This window comes from Nelumbo lutea, chromosome 1 (assembly GCF_056320005.1).
Source record: "Nelumbo lutea isolate HS-2025 chromosome 1, American lotus-T2T, whole genome shotgun sequence".
Lineage (NCBI taxonomy): Eukaryota > Viridiplantae > Streptophyta > Magnoliopsida > Proteales > Nelumbonaceae > Nelumbo > Nelumbo lutea.
In genome coordinates, this window is record NC_142684.1 from 3796213 (window position 1) to 3820413 (window position 24201).

At 39.9% G+C, this 24201-nt stretch overlaps 1 protein-coding gene across 1 annotated transcript in view; it reads right to left on the bottom strand.

The window, feature by feature from the left end:
• The window catches only part of LOC148873240 (uncharacterized), a 39094-nt gene that overhangs the window by 9764 nt on the left and 5129 nt on the right, over window positions 1-24201 (bottom strand). Inside the window, exons 5-6 of the mRNA XM_088962463.1 lie at window positions 7907-7963; window positions 7564-7710 (exon numbers count right to left, since the gene is read on the bottom strand). Of these exons, the coding sequence (XP_088818589.1) occupies window positions 7564-7710; window positions 7907-7963 (204 nt within the window). The remainder of the gene's footprint in view (window positions 1-7563; window positions 7711-7906; window positions 7964-24201) is intronic.

A 24201-nucleotide genomic window follows, 5' to 3' on the forward strand; every position in this document is an offset into this window, starting at 1 on the left:
AAAGAAGAATTCGAACCTCTCTCTCTAGCCCCCTTTCATAACTTTTATTAATAATTCTAAGTCTGGGTACAGTTACTTGGATGCCCTTAATGGGGCGGCCATCACTAAAGAGATATTAAAGAAAATAAAAGAGAAGACCCATAACTAAGAAACACTACTTAAAAGAAATAAAGAACACTAGGGCCCATTCGGCCCATTCTCACTACGCTCCTCAAGCTGAGCATAGATGCCAATCATGCCCAGCTTGCTTACATAATGTTGAAGCTTTGCCTTTGGGACACCCTTAGTTAGAAAATCTGCTAGCTGCTCTTCTGATGCAATGAAAGGTAGTCACACCTCTCTTGAAGCCACTCTCTCCCGTATAAAGTGTATGTCTACCTCAATGTGCTTAGTTCTATCATGCTAAGCTAGGTTGTGAGCAATGTTAATAGCAACTTGGTTATCACAATACAACATCATTGGCTCGTCAAATGAAACACTCATCTCATTAAGGAGATATCTAAGCCATAACAACTCAGAAACACCATGGGCCGTAGCTCTATACTCTGCCTCAGCTAAAGATTTAGCAACCACTTACTACATTTTGCTTCTCCAGGAAACAATATTTCCAGCTACCATAACACAATATCCTGATGTGGATCTCCTATCATCCACATTTCCTGCCCAATCAGCATCTGCATATACTTCTACCTTCATGTGTCCATGCTCAACAAATAATATGCAATTCCAGGGGGTTCCCTTAAGATAGCATAACGCCCTTTCTACAACAGCCATATGTGTTTCTGGGAGCATGCATGAATTGGCTTATGACACTCACAACATATGAAATGTGTAGATGAGTCATACATAGATAAAGAAGTTTCCCCAGTAATCTCTGAAACACTCTCTTGTCAACTAAAAGCTCTCCATCATTAGCCGAGAATTTATAATTCACATCAATAGAGGTAGAGGCAGGTTTAGCACCGTTGAGAAATGAAGATACCTTCCTTGGACCTAGCAACCTCAATGCCCAGAAAATACCACAACGCTCCTAAATCTTTAATTTCAAATTCAGAATTGAGAAACTTCTTAAGAGCACTAACTTCTTCTGTATCACTACCAATAACCACAATATCATCTACATAAACTATAAGGAATGTCACCAGAGTGCTTTTTCTCTTAACAAAAAGGGTATGATCTGATTGCATCTGAGTGTAGCCGAACTAAACAAAAGCAGCCCTAAACCTATCAAACCAAGCACGTGGAGATTGTTCCAGGCCATAAAGTGATTTCTTCAATCTACACACCTTAACCTTGCATTTCCTCGCCATATATACCATTAAGGAAGGGACATATATACATCTTCAGTGAGATCACCATTCAGGAATGCATTATTTACATCAAATTGATACAAAGGCCAATCATAGCTCACGGCAAAGGATAAAAGAACTCTCACCGAAGTCATCTTACCAACTAGAGAAAAGGTCTCAGTGTAATCTATCCCATCTACCTGGATATATCCCTTAGCTACAAGCCAAGCCTTATACCTCTCAATTGACCCATCTGCACAATACTTGATAGTGAAAACCCACTTGCACCCAACAAGGTTCCTTCCCAGATGGCAAGTCAACAATATCCCAGGTATTGTTTTTATGAAGGGTTTCTATTTCATTACTCATAGCATCCCTCCAATCTGGTGTGGCTAAGGCTAGAAGGGCATAGTAGGATGGGGACAATAAGTTGTAGGAAAGGTGTTTGGAAATACAATGAGCTACACATTTCCTCTTACCTTTTCTCAAATCAATGGGTAGGTCAAGGTTTGGAAATGAGGGTGTTGGTGGAGGAGGTGATAGACATATCCTCTCTTCAGTAATTGGGAGAGCCCAAGTCTCAACTGGAGGAGGTGTGGGATCAACCTATGTCTGCCTTTGCCTTTGCCACTGGTACCACCTTTGGAGAATAGGATGAGTGGAAACAACTGAAGGACTAGCAGGAGGAGGGGGAGGAGCAGGAGTGGAAGACTTCAAAAGAGAAGATCCCTCCATGGGAATAGGGGTAACTATGGAGGGCTCGACAGAAGACTTGAAGGGGTGAAGAAAACAACTCAAGAGATCTCTCCCCCTTAGAAGGATAGATATAAAAAGGAACTAACTCTGCAAATGTGACATCCATGGAAACAAGCAGGCTGCTACTAATGGGATAAAAACAACAGTATCCTTTCTGTGTGGAGGCATAACCAAGGAAGATAAACTTCTGAGCCTTGGGGTCAAACTTGTGTCTTTTGGAACTAGGAATTTGGACATAACAAGTGCAACCAAAGACCCTCAAAGGAATAGAGAAAATCTCAACATAAAAAAAAGAGGACTCCAAAGAGAGATTTTAACCCCAAGACTCAAAAAGACATGCGGTTAATAAGGTATGTAGCTATTAAAACTGCATCACCCAAAACTTCACAGTTGAGTAGCAAAAAGAATGCTCCTTACAACTTCCACAATGTGTCTGTTTTTCCTCTCCACTATTCCATTTTGTTGTGGAATGCGGACACAAGAACTTTGATGAATAACCCCAAACTTCTCAAGATAGGATGTAAGGCCCTTTTCAAAATATTCCTTATCATTGTCTGATCGGAATATTTTGATGCGGGTATTAAACTGAGTATGTGTTCATGGAATTGTTGCACAAGTTTAGGCACTTCAGCAAGAGAATGCATAAGGTAAATCCAAGTATATCATGAAAAATCATCAATAAAGAGGATGAAATATTTATACCCACCCATGCATGATAAATGGTAAGACCCCCACACATCAACGTGAACAATATTAATAGGAATAGTTGATCTTTTATTACTTGAAGGATAAGTGCTCTTACAATGCTTTGAGAACTCACAATGAAGACTCGATAAACTAAATCCTTTAAATAACTCTAGAAACAACCGACTCAATGAAGAAAAGGACAAATGACCCAAACGACTATGACATAACATAATACGACTAGTGGACTCTAAAACAAATGCAGTTCTCTAAGGTTGTACTTGGCTCTACTCAGACATATCTAATAGATATATCCCATTCGCCACATGGCCACTCCCAATCACCTTCTAAGATTCCATGTCCAAAAAAAACACAATATGAAGGGAAAAAGGTCACACTGCAATTCAAGGATTTAGTCAAATTACTAATTGAAAGCAATTTGGTATTAAGTTTAGGTACATGAAGAATAGATGACATGGTCAGGGCATTAGAGGTCTTAATGTCTCCCTTTACCGTGATAGGGGCTATGGAGCCATCAGCAAGGGATATCTTATCTCGTCCAGAAAGAAGTTGGTAAGAGGTGAATAACTGTGAAACACTAGTCATATGGTCAAAAGCACCAAAATCAATTATCCAAGAGGTTTTATTTGTACCTGAGACAGAAGCATGATGTGCAATGGCACGAATACCTGAGTGAGCATATGCAAACAAAGGAACAGTCTCTGAATGAGCTATAGCAATGGACTCCAAGCAACTAATGATTCAGCTGTACTTCTCATATTCAGCCCTAGCAGCTGCAAGCTGTTCTCCCACTAACTTCTCCCCATCCTGTCCTTCTTCACCTTGTGAAGAGGTGGCTACATTTGCATTTCCACCTTTTCCAGTTTCAACCATTTCCCACCATTTCCTTTCTTGAATCTGGTAGGAACAAGCTCTAGATGTAGCTTCCAACATGTGTCTTTAGTGTGTTTAAGCTTCTTGTAGTATTCACAAATAACATATTTTTTCCCAATGCTAACCTTTGGTTTCATCCCCGCATTAGCATAGTGATCAACCTGTAGCTCAACAAACTGAACATGTCTTCTACTCTCCTCACTGCTCACCATAGCATATGCCTAAGACAAAGTCACCTCACCCTTTGCTAAAACATTCTGCCTCACAATATCGTACTCCAACTTGAGTCCGATGAGGAACTCAAAGACCCAATTTCTCTCAACCAACCTCCTATATGTTTTTGCATCCTTTGTGCAACCCCAAACAACAATCTCCATCAGATCAATCCCTTGCCAAAGAGATTTCAGCATAGAGTAGAATACTAAGGGCTTCTCCCCCTATATAAGATTATTCACATCATGCTTCAATTTGTAGGACCGAGCAACATTAAGACTTTGGGAATAGGTTTCTATGACACTATCCCACACTTCTTTTGCAGTTTTCATCCACAGGTAATGCTGACTAATGTGTGGTTGCATAGAATTCACTAATCAACTCACTACTGTGTAGTTTTCCTGCATCCACCTTTCATAGGTAAGATCATCCTCCTCCGGTTTCTTCTTGCTCCCGGTAATATAACCCCATTTTCCTCTACTACACACATGTATCTTAATAGATTGAGACCAAGCTAAATAATTGGTCCCATCTAGCTTCAGAATAGTCACAACCCCAAAAAGATTCTCCACTGACCCCCCATGTCCAAACCCGGAATCTATGGAATATTTGGTCTCTCCTCCAATTTGCTCCATTGAGTAAACGAATGCAAACACAAATCAAATTAGGGCTTTACTAGGCTAGATTTACTATTCTAAGCAAAGAACAACCTCTCAACCCCCAAAAATTAGGGTTTTACAGGGTCTTACAGAATGGGGAGAAAGAGAGAAACTTCAACTGCCCCTTCCAAAGGTTCCAAAATTCAATCCAACCAAAACCGTCCCTAATAGAAATCAAAAGGCTTACCTCTGATCCCCTATCGCCTGGTTCAAACTGTCTTTGTGACCTGTAACAAGGTTTCTCCAATTATCTAGGGTTTTTAGGAAAAATCTCCAAGAACTTGCCCTGGCTTCAATTGATCAGTTCTCCATACACGCTATGTATGGGCAAAGAAAGGAAAAAAAAGTCGAAAGTGAGAACCCACTTTGATACCAGGTTGAAAATTACACCTATAGTAATTTAGATAATGTAAGAAAAGAAGAAAAGAGAGAAAGAGAAAGAAGAAGAAAAGAAGTTTCAAGAATAGGTTGTGGGAAGAAGAAAAGACAGTGGCGAGGGCTTTTTCTCTCTTTGGGTGCAGGTGGAACCCTCCATCAGACTTGCAAAGCCTCTTTTCCCCTTCTTTTTTCAGGTGCACATGAAAAGGGAAAGGACTATGTGGAGAGGACTGAGGGTTGCAGTATGCTGGTCATTATGGGAAGAAAGAAAATCTAGGATCTTCTCAAAAAATGAAAGAGGGGCTGAAGAATTGAGGGTTGTGATCCATATAAGGGTTGTACAGTGGCTGAAATCACTAGAGCTACTTACAGACTACACAGTGGAAGACATGGTGAGAAAGTGGGGTGAGATTGCAAACTGCACACAGATCAAACCAATAATAAGGGTGTCTTGGACTCCCCCACCTGCTGGCTTCTTAAAATTAAATTTCGATGGGAGTTGTAGGGGGAATCCTGAACAATCAGGGATTGGAGGTGTTTTAAGGGATGAGAATGGGATCATCTCTGCCCTATTCTCAAGCCCAATTGGAGTGGGGGATTCCCTTAGAACTGAGATCTTGGCAGTTATGGAAGGAACTCATAAAGCCAAGGAGATGAATGTCAGAAAACTCTTAATTGAAGGGGACTCGGAGGTGGTGATAGGGTGGTTGATTAAAGACAACTGCGGCTTATGGAACTACAGAAATGAGAAGAGGAAATTTAGGTGGCTGGTGCGGGGGATGGAAATCAGGATGAGTTGGGTTAAGAGATCAGCTAATTCTTTAGCTGATGGATTAGCTAAACAAGGGATAGAAAGGGAAGCAATGTTTTGGGCTAAGTTGTAACTTAACTGTTTCTTTTTTCCTTTTCTTTCTTTGGAGGGTTTAAGTTGTATTTGGAAGATAAGAGTGTTTGTCTTCCTTGCTGTAAATAGTATGATGTTTCACTGAATATAATGAATCGGTTATTGATTAAAAAAAACAAAAAAAAAGAAAATAAGGGAAGAGAGAAAAGAAGAATTCGAACCTCTCTCTCTAGCCCCCTTTCATCACTTTTATTAATAATACTAAGTCTAAGTACGATTACTTGGATGCCCTTAATGGGGCGGCCAGCATTAAAGAGATAATTAAAGAAAATAAAAGAAGGCCCATAACTAAGAAACATAACTTTTAAGCACTTCTTAAAAGAAATAAAGAACACTAGGGCCCATTCGGCCCATTCTCACTACAGATATCACAACAGCATAGGACTGGAAGAGATCACTCAAGTGGGAAAGGATACATGTGGCATGATGGAAAAGGAAGCCAAACAAGATTCCAATAGGAACAAGCAAAAGATCAGTGTGAAACTTGAAATAACTTTAACAATGAATGGAGATAAAAAGATAAAAGACCAAATGCAAGTAATTATTTAATTTTTAATAAAATTACAAATTATAGGTTAGACAATGATACCAGAAAAACTTATAAAAAAGAAACCAGTATAATAGAAGTGGTAAACAATCAGGTGGCTTTCACCAAAATTCATGGTTGGGGGGATGGGGGGTTGATTGGTCAAAGCTCTTCTGGCATCATAGGTTTTCCCACAAATTATTGCTCTTAATGGTTCCATGACTAAAGCCTAGTTATAGAAACAAACTCATCAACAAACCATGCAAGAAAAAGTGAAATTCTAGCAAATCTAATGCACTACAGACATGGTGGGAGCCATAAAATGGCACACTAGTGAACAAAATGCAACATGAGTCCCACCATGTATGCACTATACTGATTGGATGATGCACCCTCCATGATGCCTGCTAACATTCGTTATGCTAAATTGCAGAAATATCAATTTCACTTATTGGAAATATGTTTTCCTACTTTTAAAATGGAGATTTAGAAATAAAAAATTAATAGGTTATTGTTTCTGTCCAAATTGTTATTCGTAAGGATCCTGAGCCTTAATTTTAGTTTTAGTTGAAATAAGAAAGTTTTCAAGGGGAAACTGAGTGTTTATATCAACGGATACAGTCATGTGTATGTAAGTCATGGATATCTTGGTCATAAGGCATAGATCTAGCTTTAGTTCAAGTAGGGACAATTTAAAGACACTTCTCAGTAGTTTATATCAGGGGTTATGATTATTCATACATATGATACCTGGATACCTATAAAAGGGTGCTCTATCTAGTCAGATACTTTAATTTTAGTATAAACTGAGCATCTAGTACCAAAACTAGATACAAGGTAGTAGATATGAAGTGAGGGAATGTGTATTCACATGCATTTCAAACAATGTTTTTGAACCACCATTGACCCGGACGGTCGAACCGTTCGGCCTGGGAACCGTCCAGGCAACCGGTTCCATTTTACCGCAAACCCTCTCCCTAGCCAAAAGTCGTTGAATTGGTCATTGACCCGTTGACCCGGTGGTAGAACTGTCAACCCATTTGACAGTGTTTGGCCATTTTTTATTTTAATTATTGTTTTTAAATTTTTTTTGTTAGAACAGGTCGTCCGTTTGAACTGGACAGTTGAATCTTCAACCCAGAAACCAGTGGCCAAAAAGTTTCAATTCCGGGTCATTTTTTAAAACATTGATTTCTAAGCAAATACCAAACAGTCAAACAAAAGCAGAAATAAGGTAGGTTAAAGGATGACATTTCATACTTTTCATTCCTTTTGAGGAGTCTTCATCCACTGAAGTAATATGATAAACTTCATCTGGTTCAGCATTGTCACTCTTTTCCACTAACTTCTCTCCTTTATTTGACGAAAGATTATCCTTCTTCTTTGCGGTTTTCTTGGGTTTATCAACTAGCAAACAAAAGAAAAAACCACAAATCCTTTTTGATCAGTAATACCTCATAAAAGTCTTCAATGAAAAGTTTCTTGCACATAATTCTTCAGTTTGATTAGCATTTGTTGAGATCAAATAGAAGCCATCAAGTATTTATTTAATCTAGAACTAGTGCCAATACCAGCCTCCTCAAGCCTATGGAGTTAAACTCACTTTGAGTTTTAGATTGATTTCGCCCTGTTGCATGACTAGAATCCTGCACTCTGCCTTCTGAAGAAATGCAACAACAGAGCTTCAGTTATGATGAGCAATAATTTGCAGTTCTCCTAAAACTATCTACAATATGGAATACAGTTAGATTTGATTTCATATCTTCAAAAAGGAAGGACAAAAATATGAGCAATTCAACACGTCAGCAATAGTGTATCATTAGCATATCTGTAGTGAATAATTTACCATAATTTTCTGACCTTATGGCATGCTTGTGTGACTATAATTTTCTGGCCTTTTAAAAAAAAAGCCACATGCAGTATGAAACATGTAAATTGTTGATACCAATATAGTCCTAAATGAGAAAAAAAACTAGGGTATAATGTGTCCATGAAGTTGTATGGCTGAGGAAGCAGTGGAACTGCAGGTTAGGACGGTTATGATAGATTTCTAGTGTGTATGCTGAATAGCAGACACAAATTAGCACCAGAAAGGACCTTCTCACCAAGGGTTTGAAGGTATCAGCATATCTCTTTCTTTGGCATCTCAACAATCAAAGCTAAAAAGCATATGAAACAGATTCCACTAAATTCCAAAACCAAATGAATACATAACAATATAATATATTTATAGCATTCAAGAACTCCAACTATGGCAACTTCAAATATAAGTATAAGCCAACCCCCAGCTCATCTAGAGTGAATCCTATTGACACATCAGTTATGCATGGACTTCAGGAAGAAATGGAAAGCAATTTATTCTCAGAGTTAGGCTGAATTCTCTCCTAAAGAGAAGGTGGACGCACTTAGGCTGAATTCTCTCCTTACTCTACAAGAAATTGTCCTAGGAAATTGGGCCTCTAATTAGCCCATTAATGTCTAATACATTAAGCATAAGTTCTACAAATCTAAGTATTTACGCCCATTGGTCCAAATTGAAATATGTCAAGGTAAATGGGCCTAATTTAACATTTGCAGTACAATCTCCCTACCATTAATATCCAACATTGGGAAATGCAGAAAGATTTATTCCCCTCGCTCTAAAACACCAATATCACACTCTCTACCATGATGAAACCCAGGAAAAATATTTCGCAAACAAGTTTTAAAAATAAAGTAATTATTTACATAGTATATATTTTTGTAAAACCAAATTCAAAACACTAGAAATCCACTTGCTCAAGAAGCATCCTTATCTATTCCAACATGCCCAGATATTAACCACAAAAAGACCTCACTAGTTAGCATATCAAAAGCAGTCCAATACCCGACAAAGTATCATTATCAAGTCCAGGGACAACATGCAACAATCTGGTTACTCCACCAATCAAAATGTCCAGGAGCACACCAGAAATGGTCCAGTTTAGTGTTTTTTTTTTTCTTTTGATCAAAATGGTCCAGTTTAGTGTTTCATAAGCACCCATACTTACACCTTGGATCTAACACTAGTAGTTGGGACCATGGTTCGTAATATCAATATTGATGAACATTTCCCCCTGTAGAGTTGGAAAATTTTCAGAGATATTTCGCTACGCTATTTGGGAAATCTAAAAAATTAGGAAAGTTTTCTCAAAACATTAAATTAGATAATAAATCTTCAAGATCTTTAGAAGAAATTTAATTACATTTAAGGGTCAAAAAACCATAACAAAGAATTGTATAAATCAAATAGGAAAACAATTAAGCGATTGTAATAGATATGTTTATCTTTGTCTTCCTTTTGGTCTTTAGCCATCTTCTCTTCTTTATATATGTCAATTGCTTTCATTTTAACTTTTGTCTTTATTGTTACTATATGTTTTGGATTAGATTGTGAATACTCTTTTGTAATTTATGCATTTTTCTTTTTCTTTTGAATTATAGTGACTTAGTAAGTGAATCATATAAAAGTAGTAAGCCAATTGTCTAATCACTAATTCCCTTCTAGTTCTTTTAGGAAAATATTGTTTAAAAAAATTCGGTGATTTTAATTAAATATTGAAAAGTTTTTAATAATATTCTAAAATTTTAAAATTTAAATATAGAGTCTATCAATGAAATCTGAAATATTGCTGACATATTGACCAAATGTTAGGGATATTTGGGGAAAAAAAAAAGAGATTCTCAGGAGATTTCATATCACCACCTAGAAAATGGGGATATACTGGAGATATTTTGCCAAATATCACTGATTTGATATCGTGAACCATGGTTGAGACACAATACTACTACATCCCTTAGGCAATATGTCAACCTTGTCAATATAAGCCACCATGGTTCACCCACTGGTTGAGAACATTTAGTCTGCATATTGATTATGTAAGTTTCATAACAAAGTCCTAAAATGTAGATCAAGGGTCTTACACAGAAATACACCAAATTGACACATGCAATTGTACTTGAAACTAAAACTTTATTCATAATAAAGTAGTTTACGATTCAAGCAAAAACAGTATTTGGCCCTGAATGTATAACATGTTGCAAGTAAAAAAAACAAGAAAAAGAAAACTAGTTGAGTGAAAATATCCTAGAATTTACTGAATTGGGACTCTAGGTTTCGTAGGGGCTTGAGGGATCATGAACTCTCTTGTGTTTCAGATCTTTTGTCACTACTTGAAAGTGTTTTTCTGGACCCCCTCAGATCTGATGTGAGATTATGGTCCCCGCATCCAAAAGGTCATTTCAAGTCTGCCTCTTTCTTTAAGTCCCTTTACTCTTCCCTGGTACAGTTGGGTTTTCCAGCCAAGGAGATCTGGTCTAGACCTATACCTCCTATTCTCCTAAAAGCATGCTTTTCTGCTGGGAGGTGTTCTATAGGAAGATCAACACCTTGGACTGCTTGCAGAAGAGGAGGCCTTCCTTGTGCTTGTCTCCTAATTGGTGTGTACTTTGCAGGGCTAATGGTGAGGATTTTTCCCACTTACTTTTAACCCGTTCTTTTTCTGCTGCTATTTGGGGTTGGATCTTTGCCTTGTTTGGGTGCAGGTGGAATTTGACTGCAGCTGTAGATCAGCTCTTTGACCCCTCCTTTGTTTGGCCCACAAAAACTGGTAAAACAATGTGGAGGTGCATCAGATCTGCTGCTTTGTGGACAACTTTGGAAGAAAGAAATGCTAGGTTATTCCAAGAGGAGGAGAGAAATATTCAGACTGTAAAGGATTTTATCTTGACTAGGGCAATCCACTGGCTGAGATCTTTGGACTCCTTTCACACATTCTCTTTCAATGACATTTGGAGGAACTGGATAGTTGTGGCTAGTAATCGTACCAGGAAGAACAGGATACCAGCTGTGTGGGTGCCTCCTTCCGAAGGCTGGATAAAGTGGAATTTTGATGGTAGCAACCAAGGCAACCCAAGTCCTTCAGGGATAGGAGGGGTGCTGAGAGATAAAGAGCAATATTTTAGCCTTATTCTCAGGCCCTGTGGGTATAGGAGATTCTATTAGAGCTGAGCTTCTAGCGGCTGTACAATGTATTCAGATTGCAGAACAGTTAGGAGTTCAGAATTTGCTTATTGAAGGAGATTCCAAAGTTGTTCTGAGGAAGGTTAATTAGTTTTCAAGGAACATGACTGTTACTTCAAAGTGGGTGGGTAGAACAGCTAATACCATAGTGGATGGGTTAGCTAAGCAAGGGGCCTGAAGGGAACAATTATTTTGGGCAGTTCTGTGTTAGAGTCAACTAAAGAGGGGTATTTTGGTCCTTTCCCCTAAGTAAGGTGTTAGCTGTATGTCTCCTCATATGCAGGGGCATTTCAGTCTTTGTAATTTTATTTTTCGTAATGTTTAAGCGTATGGTCGACTGGGTTAGACGAACAGTCTTCTCAGTTCGAAACCATTCTTCTTCTTCTCCCTCTTCTCTTCTTCTTCTCCTCTTCTTTCTTTCTCTTTTCTCAGTTTGGCTGAACAGCACAAACATGGTATCAGAGAGCCATTGACAGCAGTCGATTACAACTTCCTCAACTAACATTTCTCAGTTCTTCTTTTTCTTCCTTTTTCGTGTTTTTTCTGATGCGAGAAATCTGGGGTAGAAGACTGCAGCGCAACCCATATTCCTGCAGCAACCTCTAGGGTTTTAGAGGCTTGACCTCTGGTGACAAGAAAAAAAAGTACAACAGTCGAGTTAACAGAGAAAAAAAAGGTTTTTTTTGTGTGGACTGCTGTCACCATGTGTGTGGTGGTCGAGGAGGTGCAGTCGTGGTGGTCTGAACCCTCTAATGAGCAGTTTCAAGCAAGGTTCAAAGTATCGACACGTATCAGCCCGTATCGGCCGATATGTATCGTTCCAAGGGACCTCTCCGATACACCCCTATAGTGGGTGTATATAGGGGTGTATCGAGGGCCTGACCAGTTCAGGGGGACCGAGGAGCCCTAAACCAGCCCCCTGAACCGGTTTCAAAAAAATAAAAAATAAAAGTAAAAAAAAATAGTATTGGTTCGCCCAATACGCCCCTACCAGCGTATCATGGTATTTTACCTTCATTCCTTATGTCAAATTTGATGCTTGTGCAGGAAATAAGGTCTTATTTTGGGAAGATGCTTGCGTTGGAGACGCTCCCCTTAAGGAAAGGTTCCCTTTTATTTATTCACTTTCTAAAAATAAAAGAAAAGTGATCTCTTCAATCTTTACTAATAACTCTTGGGACTTGGGTTTGAGGACAGGTCTAAGGGAGTCAGAAATGACAATGGTGGATGAATTAATTAACCTTCTAGGATCAACTTACCTGGATCAATCTTGTGTGGACAGTAGAATTTGGAAACCTTCCCCTTTTGGTGTGTTCACTTGCTCTTCCTTTTTTGATATCCACATTCAACCATCAAACCCTGTAAGGAGCTTTCCTTCAAAGGAGATTTGGTGTCAACCTGTACCCCCAAAAGTTCGGACTTTTTGTTGGGAGGTGGTTATCCAAAAAATCAATACTCTAGATATGTTGCAAAGAAAAAGGCCAAATGTTTGCCTATCACCCCATGTTTGTAGCCTCTACTTGGGATCTGGTGAGACAATCACACACCTATTGATTTCTTGTCTATTTGTATGCTTTATTTGGACTTGGTTCTCTTCTATCTTTGGTTGTAGGTGGACATCTCCCCCAGATGTGGCAAGCCTTTTTGACCCAAGCTTTTTCAAGCAACCGAAGAGGCGTGGAAGATTAATGTGGAGAGCCACTAGAGCAGCTATCTTATCGTCAGTTTGGGAAGAAAGGAATAATAGAATCTTTAAAGGCGTGGAGAAATCCAAGGAGGCAATTGTAGAAAGGATAATTATTATGACTATTCATTGGTTGAAAACTTTGGATTTGTTTAAAGACTTCTCAGCTGAAGAAATTTACAAGAATTGGGAAGTGGGGGCTTCTACAACTTCCATGAAACCTATTGTGCAGGAATTGTGGTCCCCACCAACACAACAAAGAGTAAAATTGAATTTTGATGAGAGATCAAGAGGTAACCCGGGCCCTTCAGGTATAGGAGGAGTTTTCAGAGATGAAAATGGCTGAATTGTGGCTTTGTTTTCAGGACCAATAGGAGTGGGGGACTCATTGAGAGCGGAGGTGATGGCCTTGCTTCAAGGTGTAAGATATGCAAACCAGTCGGGGTTACACCAAATTGAGATTGAGGGAGACTCTAGATTGTTGATCGAGTGGCTGCAATCTAGTAAGTTGGGAGCCTGGATTTATAGAAAGCCCATAAGGGAAATCCACAATACAACAAGGGAGATCGGTGCATGCTTCAAATGGACAAGGAGATCAACTAATGGTTAGCTGACACGGTTGACAGTTGTACTTAAATCTGGAAAGTTATTTTAAAGTTATTTAATGAAGTTACCATTTCCAATCAAAAAATATATATTTTGAACCTTGGTTTCAAGAGGGATTCTTTGAGGTTTTGAATCTGCATGTTAGCAGTACAGTGGTGTTTGAAGTGGTCAAATGTATGCTAGGGCAAGTACGTGGTGATTGCAAGTGTGCTTGTGTGGTAGCTGACGAACTGTAGTGCAGTGGTTCGAACTGTTTTATTTATTTTTTTTTTTTGTGTGACGGGCAAAACCGACTTTGTAGACTGAAATGGCTTCGATGGGTGATGTGAGCGGTGACCAGAAATCGAGTGTAATGATCTCCTCTGATTTTTTTAAATGTCCAGATGACCTCCATCAAACTTAATGGTGAAAACTATGTTCTGTGGGCCAAGTCGGTGGAGGTGTTTCTAAAGGTTAAGAAGAAAGTGAAACAAGTACGGGAGGAGAAACCTAGTGCTGAATCCCCGGGTTTTAGTGATTGAGAGGAAGAGGAAGCTCAAATTATGACGTGGTTGTGGAACAGTATGGAGCCTAGAATCAGTGTTAATTTCATGTTTTTAGATACAGCAAGGGATATACGGGAACATGCCATGAAACTCTATTCCGAACAAGACAACACCACAAGGGTTTATCAGCTTTATCAGGAATACTTCAATTTGCAGCAGGGAAATCAAACTCTTGAAGAATATTACGTCGGTATGAAGAATCTTCAGAATGAACTTAATGTCTATCATCCCTTAACTCCGGACATCAAAGTTCAGCAGCAACAAAGGGAACAACTAGATGTTACTTAGTTCTTGGTGGGACTGAAAGCAAAATATGAACCTATTAGAGCACAAATATTGGGAGGGTCTGCTCTCCCTACTCTAGAAGAAGTATTTGCCCGTCTCCATAGGATATCTCTCACCCCCACAAAGTGTAACATATCTTCCAATAGATCAGCACTTGTTGGCACTCGAGTCGGTTCTTATGGACACAGAGGAGGTGGTCGTACAGTTAAGGGAGGTCGTCGTAACCCTATGGGTGGTCGTGGTAGTGGAGGAGGTCGTGATTCAGGGGGAGGCCGTGGCAGAGGAAGGGGAGCACTACTTGAAAATGCAAACATTGTGGGAGAGGACACAGTTAACTTCTGCTATGATTTGCATGGCCCACCATAAACATGGGCTAATCATGCAGTTGTTGGTGGTAGTGAAGTCAATGATATTCAACCAGTTGATCTAGCATCCTCTACTGCCAAAACTACTTTTGGAAAGGAGATGATGAGTATTCCAAGAGAGGAGTATGAGAGATTTCTTCAGGCCACCTCACATCAGAATACTACCACCTTTGCTCATTCAAGTATAGCTTGCCTAGCATCCAAACCTTCACCCAGGATAATTGACTCTGGAGCCTCTGATCACATGACCGGGTCCTCCCTTTCTCCAACCTCTACATCAAATAATGTTACCCTTGCCAATGGATCTACTTCGCCCATCTATGGTGTTAGTAATGTTAACACAGTATCTCTTTCTTTGACTTCTGTTTTATACGTTCCCAAGTTTCCTTTCAATCTTATGTATGTTAGTAAACTAACCAAATCCCTCAATTGTTCTATCACATTTTACCCTTCCTCGTGTTTTTCAAGATCTAACGATGAGGGAGAAGATTGGTGAAGGGCATGACTGGCGGATTGTATTATCTTGACAGTGGTGGATCTACAGTTGCACTTCAAACCTCTTTGACTCCTCTTCAATGGCATTGTAGACTCGACCATCCACCTCTTAAAGCTCTCAAGCTTCTTGTTCTATCATTGAGTCATTTGTCGTCTTTACAGTGTGAGTCGTGTCAATATGGGAAACACCATCGGGTTTCCTTCAGTCCTAGAGTAATAGAGTTGATAGTCGTATGTTGAGGCCTTTTGATTTAGTTCATTCAGATGTTTGGGGTCCAATCAGAATTGAGTCATATAATGGTTACAAATATTTTGTTATCTTTGTTGATGACTATTCAAGAATGACATGGTTGTATTTAATGAAAGAAAGAAGTGAAACAGCTCGGTCTCTCCTTCATCATATGAATGTTCCTAAACATTTATGGAGTGATGCAGTCCTGACTACTTGTTTTCTCATTAATCGCATGCCCTCATTTATTCTGGATGGTTGTTCTCTATTCTCTATCTTATTTCCCACTTTGTCTCCATATCCTCTAACTCCCATGATCTTTGGGTGTGTGTGCTTTGTTCAGAATCGTGGTCCTAGGCTAGACAAGTTGGATGCTCGTTCCATTAAATGTATCTTCCTTGGCTACTCTAGGACCCAGAAATGGTATAAATGCTATAACCCTATTACTCAAAAATCTTTGTGTCCTATTGTTACATTTTTCGAATAAGTGCCATACTTCTCTCCTTCGGAAATCCCTTCTCCTCCTATAGAGGTTCCTCTTCCTCTTCCGGTTGATAATTCCATCCCGGTGGTTCCCATTATGCCTGAGTCTACACCTTACCCCATGCAGGATCATACTGAAAGACCACCAATTCGTTAAGTGTATACTCATCGACAGAGGCCAACACCTCCACCACCTTCTACTCCGACAGCTGATCCAGCTCTTTCCACAATTGATTGCCTTCTGATCTTGACCTTCCTATTGCAGTGCGGAAAGGTAAACGTAGTTGCACGCTACATCCTATATCCAATTATGTTTCTACATCTCACCTTTCCGCTTCCCATTGTGAGTTTATTACCCTGTTGTCCTCTGTATCCACACCTAAGGATGTTCAAGAGGCTCTTACCTCACCAGGGTGGCAAAAAGCTATGGAAGAAGAACTCTCTGCTCTTCATCACAATAATACATGGGAACTCACCAATCTTCCCCCAAGTAAACATGTTGGTTGTAAGTGGGTGTATACTGTTAAGTATCTACCAGATGGGAGAGTGGAACGCCTGAAAGCCCGTTTAGTTGCAAAAGGGTACTCTCAAATTTATGGTGTAGACTATGTTGAAACCTTTTTCTCCAATTGTACACAAATACTACAACCATGAATTCTGATCTCACCACATCACCCTGTCCCACTGGATCGTAGTAGAGAGCACTGATATTTCCATCTTCATTTCTAATAACCCCTCCTATGCCCGAGGGGCCCAGATTCCCCGCACAACTCCTGTCAAGGTTAAGATTCATCAAACCATCTATTGGGGAGACCAATTCTCAATAAACCTATGTCTTATTGAAGAGGAGGCGGCAATAACACCCCAAGCCTTGAAAAAATCTTTTACCTTGAAGTCTGAAAATAACTTCATGCCATTTACCCAATGTGCCACTCTCAAGGTTATTGTTTCAATCAATGCTTCCTTTCTTTTTTTCTTTTTCTTCAAATATTCTTGCATTTCTTTCCTCCTAAACAGTCCACAGTACTACTGCTCTAGTACATCTCCACATGATTTTACCCCTCCTTTTAGTGCATCTAATGCCGGTAGGGCTAAATAAGCCGTCCAATCTGTCCGGAGAAAACCACCTGCAACCAAAGAGGGAAGCAAACCAATCCCAAATAAAGCTAACAAAAGGGCAAGAGACTAGGAAATGAGAAGCAGTTTCACCGTTCAACTAACACAGAACACACCAGTTAAGGGAAAGACTTCCCAACAGAAAGCACCAACTTTAATGGGAGAGCACCAAATTTCCTTGACTCGGAAAGAGGGAGAAGAGGAGGTGGCTAACAAAGAGTGTAAGAAGGATTTACGAGAAAACACCCCATCAGAATTAGGGCTCCAAACCCTAGAATCCAAACCCTCTTCTTCCAAAAAAACTGAATTCAGCATATTCAATAAATCAGACAATGGGAAGCTAAGACTCTCTAAGGTTCCAGTTGAAGCCAAAGTTCGAATTTAGCCCTGAGGGAAAAGAGTGCTGACTTAGGAAATCAGAGATAGGTCTTTCCTTGAGCCTAGAAAGATCAAAAAAAAAGAAGGGAATCTCTCACCCAAAGGGATATTGCCGACCCACACATCCGCCCAAAATCTGATTTTTTGACCAGAAGCTAAGTCATACATGATATGAGTTAGGAAGGTAGGAAAAAAAATCATGAATGGCCTTCCAGGGAGCAGCCAAGGTATCTCTACGGTTACATTCAGCACCCCATCCATTGCCAGACATACCATGAATGCTTGCCACTACATTGTACCATAATTTCTCATTTTCATTAGGAAACCTCCAAAGCCATTTGCTAAGCAGAGCCTGATTCTTCAACCTAATATTGTTGATTCCCAACCCCCCTTCTTTCAACTTCACCACCTCTCCCCAACTGACCAAATGATCCTTCTTTTTTCCCCTAGTTCCCAAAGAAAGTCCTTCATCAATTTTTCAATTTTCTTCACTATCCCTTATGGCATCCTGAAGACTAACATGTAATACACTAGAAAATTTGCACCTTACTCAAAACGGCACGCTGTCATGAGTTGCCAAGATTGGGGCTATGTGACTCGACCCTACTATGAAGAGGGCTAATGGAAGAGGTTTCAAGAACACTCTAGAAGCTTTCAAAAGCACCAAGACACTTCAAGAGAGTTCAAGGAGATTCCGGAAGCATTCTAGAAGATCATGAACACCCTTGATCTTTGTATATAATCCTAGAACTATTCTAGAGCATTCATGTACCTAAGGGAACTAAGATAAGTCTAAAAGATGGAGGAATCTAGAAGCAAGTCTAGAACATTCATGTTCTAGAGAAATCCTTTAAGGAGGTAGAAGTGCCTATAAAAGGGGAACCCCTCCATCATTTGCAGTCACCAAGCAAACAAGTGTTGTATTCCTCTCTTAAGCAATACAAGGAGTTCCTTTGAGTTCTCTATCTCTCTTTCCTTGTGTGCATTGTGCCTTTGTCGCCTAAGTGTGTGTCTTAGTGTAAGGGACGAGTTGATAAGCTACTTGGTCTCAAGAGGACAAGAAAGTGCTCTAAGTGGGGAAAGCTGACTTGTGGAGCAACGGGCTACTGCCCAAGTACCGCACGAGACGCTAGAGGAGTCTAGGTCCGTGACAAGTGGTATCAAAGCCTCATCAACACTAGGTGCATGGCTAAGGACAAGAAGGACATTGCCTTGGAAGTGGAAGACGCCACAAGGATTGAGGTGACTAAGGCGGAGCCAAGCAAGAAGAGTAAGCATGGTAACAAGAACCGAGAGGCATCCTTGGACAAGGTTGCTAGCCTAGACCAGCAGCTAACCAAGGTGGAGATGACTCTTGGTGAAGTTCAAGAGGAGATTGAGAAGCTTAATGGCAGCTTGGACTTCTTTGAGAAGGAGCCATCCAAGTTCGAGGAGGTCATGGATGGCACTATTACTAGGACCATTAAGGCCATGCATAGAGGGCATCAAGGCCAAATGGAGGCCATGTAGTGGACTATTGCCGAGCATCAAGCCAAGATGGAGGAGATGCAGGTAGATCATGCCTTATGGAAGAGAATTATGGCCAATGGAGGACCATCCGCCCCAGGCCGTGCGCAGAGAGCTACGGTCTTTCCTTGGCCTAGCAAATTACTACAGGCAGTTTATCCAAGGCTCCTCAAGGATAGTCGTCCCATTAACTAATTTGTTGAAGAAAAATGCTAAGTGGCACTGGAGCGATGCCAACTTGCTTTCGAGCAGTTGAAGAAGGCTATGATAGAAAAGCCAGTATCGCACTTGCCCAACCTTACCAAGAATTTTGAAGTACATACGGATGCCTCAGAATATGCGATAGGCGGAGTATTTATCGAAGACGGGCAACCCATAGCATATGAGAGCCAAAAGCTAAATGAAGCTGAGCGGCAGTACACGGTCCAGGAGAAAGAGATGGCAGCTATAGTCCATTGCCTTAGGACATGGCAACACTACTTGCTTGGGGCCAAGTTCACAGTCAAGATAGACAATGTTGCCACAAGCGACTTCCAGACCCAAAAGAAACTAATTCCCAAGCAAGCTCGTTGGCACCGCTCCCAGTGCCACTTAGCATTCTTCTTCAACAAATTAGTTAATGGGATGACTATCCTTGAGTAGCCTTGGATAAACTATTTGTAGTAATTTGCTAAGCCAAGGAAAGACCGTAGCTCTGTCACCGTAGTTGGTGGCTCCCAATCTAAGATGGCCTTAACCTTGGCTTGGTCCATGCTCAACCGCCCTTGGCTAATCTTGTATCCAAGGAACACTACCTCCGTCTGAGCAAAGGAACACTTCTCTCTCTTCACATAGAGTTTGTTTTCCCTTAGCAATTTGAAAACCCTTCTTAGGTGGCCCACATGCTCCTCCATAGTCTTGTTTAGACTACTATATCATCTAGATAGACCACCACAAACTAATCCAAGTAGGGGTGGAATAACTTGTTCATCAATGTGCAAAATGTGGCAGGGGGATTTGTTAGGCCGAATGGAATTACCAAGAACTCATAAGAGCCATACCTAGTCACACATGTAGTCTTTGGCTCGTCCCCTTTAGCTATGCAGACTTAGTAGTACCCCGAGCGAAGGTCCACCTTGGAGGAGTACTTGGCTCCACCAAGTTGGTCAAATAGGTCAGCAATGAGTGGGATAGGGTACTTATTCTTGATTGCTACCTTGTTCAGTGCTCGATAATCTATGCATAGCCTGAGGGATCTGCCATGTTTCTTTTGGAATAACACAAGGGCACCATATGGGGCTTTGGAGGGCTAGATGTAGCCTACGTTTAGCAATTCTTCAATTGTTTCCTCAACTCTTCTAGTTCATGTGGTACCATCCGGTATGGGGCCTTAGCTGGTGGAGTGGCCCCAGGCTCTAGTTTAATCTTATGATCCACCTCTCGCCTAGGTGTTAGCTTCTTGGGCAACTCAACTGGCATGACACCGTTGAACTCTTCCAATATGCTCTTAATTTCCTTAGGCAATTCCTCCCTTGCTGCCTGGGACTCTTCACCCACCATAGCTACTAGGTAGGTCTCTTCGCCCTTCTTCAAGCCTTTCACTAGTTGTACGGCTGATAGCATTCTTGGGCTAGTGCTTGAGCCACGAGTAGTAGGGACCATGCATGGGGTGCTCTCCTCCATGATGCACATTGAGTTGGTGTGTGGCATGGGCACAACCTTTATTTTATCAAGGAAGTCCAAGCTAAAGACAACCTTGAAGTCATCCATAGGTGCTCTCCTCCATGATGCACATTGAGTTGGTGTGTGGCATGGGCACAACCTTTATTTTATCAAGGAAGTCCAAGCTAAAGACAACCTTGAAGTCATCCATAGGTGCTCTCCTCCATGATGCACATTGAGTTGGTGTGTGGCATGGGCACAACCTTTATTTTATCAAGGAAGTCCAAGCTAAAGACAACCTTGAAGTCATCCATAGGCACTACTGACATGTCGACCTGGCCTTTCCATGATCCACCTTACAAGTCGACTCCTCGAGCTACTCCAACTATGGCCTTGGCATGGAAGTTAACGGCCTTAAGCCAACCGCTCTCCTTAGTAACCTTCAACCAAGTCACTTTGCCTTCTCTACTGAGACAAAGTTGTGTCATGCACCAATGTCTACCACAGCATGGGTGACTTTGCCATTGATGGTTGCTTCCACGTGCGCCTTGTTAGGCATTGGAGTCGTCTCAACCTTCTTCACGGCATCAAGGAGTTGCATCAAGCCCATTAATGCCTCCTCCCTTTCCTCTTCCTCCTTAACTGTAAGGGAGTTGAAGACCTACTTCTTGGGGCAGTCCCTGATCATGTGTGCTCCACCACATAGGAAGCACTTGAGCGGCTTATTCTCTTGGCCCTTGACTTTGTCTCTCCAACCACCACCCTTTCTATCCTTTTGGCCTTGAGAGGACTGGGGCTTAGACGATCCTTCTTTGGCATGGGCCTTAGCCTCCTTCTTGTACTTAGTTAGCTGCTCAACAACGGCCACGGCACTAGCCAAGTCTTGAACGTCATGGCGCCTTAACTCTAGCTCCGCCATGGCTGAAGGCCTTCCATAAAGTAGAACAAGGAGTCCTTGTCTGTCATGTCAAGTACCCCCAACATGAGCATGGAGAATGCCTTCACGTAGTCCCTTAGGGTATTCATATGCTTGAGGTGCCTAAGGTTCTTCCTAGCAAGGTACTCAACATTCTCTGAGTAGAATTGCTTCTTGATTTCCCTCTTAAAGTCCTCCCAAGTATTCATGGTGCATGTGCCACGTTCAACGTCCACACACCGCCTACGCCACCATAACGTGGCAGTGTCTAGGCCGCATTTAAGCTTCTCGAACCTGGATAACTCCTTCTCAAAGAAGTCCAAGCCGCCATTAAGATTCTCGATCTCCTCTTGGGCTTCACCAAGAGTCATCTCCACCTTGGTTAGCCACTAGTCCAAGCTAGCAACCTTGTCCAAGGATGCCTCCTGGTTGGCCGGTTCTTATTACCATGCTTACTCTTGCTTGGCTCCGCCTTAGTCACATCAATCCTTGTGGCGTCCTCCACTTCAAAGACAATGTCCTTTCTGTCCTTAGCCATGCGTCTAGTGTTGATGAGGCTCTTATACCACTTGTCACAAACCTAGACTCCTTTAGCGTCTCGTGCAGCACTTGGGAAGCAATCCGTCACTCCACAAGTTAGCCTTCCCCATTTAGAGCACTCTCCTAGCTCTTGAAACCAAGTAGCTCACCAACCCATCCCTCACACTAAGGCACACACTTAGGCAACAAAGGCACAATACACACAAGGAAAGACAGATGGAGAACTCAAAGGAACTCCTTGTATTACTCAAGAGAGGAATACAACACTTGATTGCTTGGTTAAAGCAAATGAGGGAGGGGCTCCCCTTTTATAGGCACTTCCATCTCCTTAAAGGATTTCTCTAGAACATGAATGTTCTAGACTTGCTTCTAAACTCCTCCTTCTTCTAGACTTATCTTAGTTCCCTTAAGTACATGAATGCTCTATAATAGTTCTAGAAATATGTACAAGTATGTACAAAGTTCAAGGGTGTTCATGAAGCTTCTAGAATGCTTCTGAAATCTCCTTGAACTCTCCTGATGTGTCTTGGGGCTTCAAAGCTTCTAGAGTGTTCTTGAAACCTCTTCCATCAGCCCTCTTCACAGTAGAGTCGAGTCACATGGCCCCAATCTTGGGATCTCGTGACAATAAGTTGAGGAAAAATCAATATATTTCATTGCCTTTGTGTAAAACGTCCATACATATGTATAGACTAAACTTGTAATAATCCTAAGAGTCAAACCGTTAGACTCATAAGAATCTTAGGAGTCAAAACTGTTAGACACAATAATACTATTAGGACTCAAACTAAGTTGTCATATCCTATATCAATTCAAAGAATACTCAATAACTCTAATCCCAAGGATTTAAATATCGATACAATACGTCCGATACAGGGCGTATCGTATCAGTATCACCTAGAGGGGATACAAGATACGCTACGACTAAACCTGTATCCCTTGAATCACGCGTATCAAAGTGATACGCATACATATCAGCTCATATCGTGTTGTATCGATCGATACGCACCGATACGACCAAACGGTGCTTGACCATTAGGCCACTTTTCATCTTATGAAATTTGATGAAATAAAATAACTTTTTTCTATTCTAGCGTCCACATGTAATGTGGAAAAATTACATTTGTGTTTAACAATTCCAACAAAATAAAAAAATAATATTCAAAACTAATATTTTATAAACTAATAGAATAAATAATTTCTTAAGTCCACATTTATATCAAAAATTTGTTTAATCTCAAGAATTTATAAGAAAAAAGATATTAATAATAGAATAATTATTTTAGTACTTAATATTTATAAATTTAAACATGACATGTATCTTAAAATTTTATAAATTATTAATTAATATTTTAATTTGAACTAAATAAAAGTAAATATTATTTATAAAAATAAAAATATTATTTACAAAAACCTCGAGAATATAATATAAATTGAATTTGTCAAATCCATTAGTCTACATTTATATCAAAAAATATTTTTTTAATCTCAAAATTTATGGAAATAAAAATATTAATAATGGAATAATTATTTTAGTAGTTAAAAATTATGAATTTTCATATGATGTGTATCTTAGAAAATTTAATATATTTTAAGTTAATATTATATATTTTTATAAATATTTAATTTATATTTCAATTACATTTTATAATAATGTGTTTATTGTTTACAAAAATAAAAATATTGTTAACTAAACATTTGAGAATTAATTTTTAGTTGACTTTTGGTTAATATTAAAAATTAAAAATAGTAAAATAGAAAATAATCTATATAATAATTCACATATAATAGTTGCATATGTTTTGTGCCTTGAAATTCAATAGAAAATAACATAATAATAGCTTTTTGCATGTATTAATTTTTAAAATATATATAATATGTTCTAGGATTCTTGATTGACACAATATCAATAAAATTTTATGATTTCTATGCATCCCACTATATTAATTGTAGTATATTTCTTCACATATACCTTTAGAATATATACATTTTCTATGTATCTATACATTAATTATGGCTATTTTGATCTTAAAAATAAAGTTATTAATATGTTTATAGAATTTATATG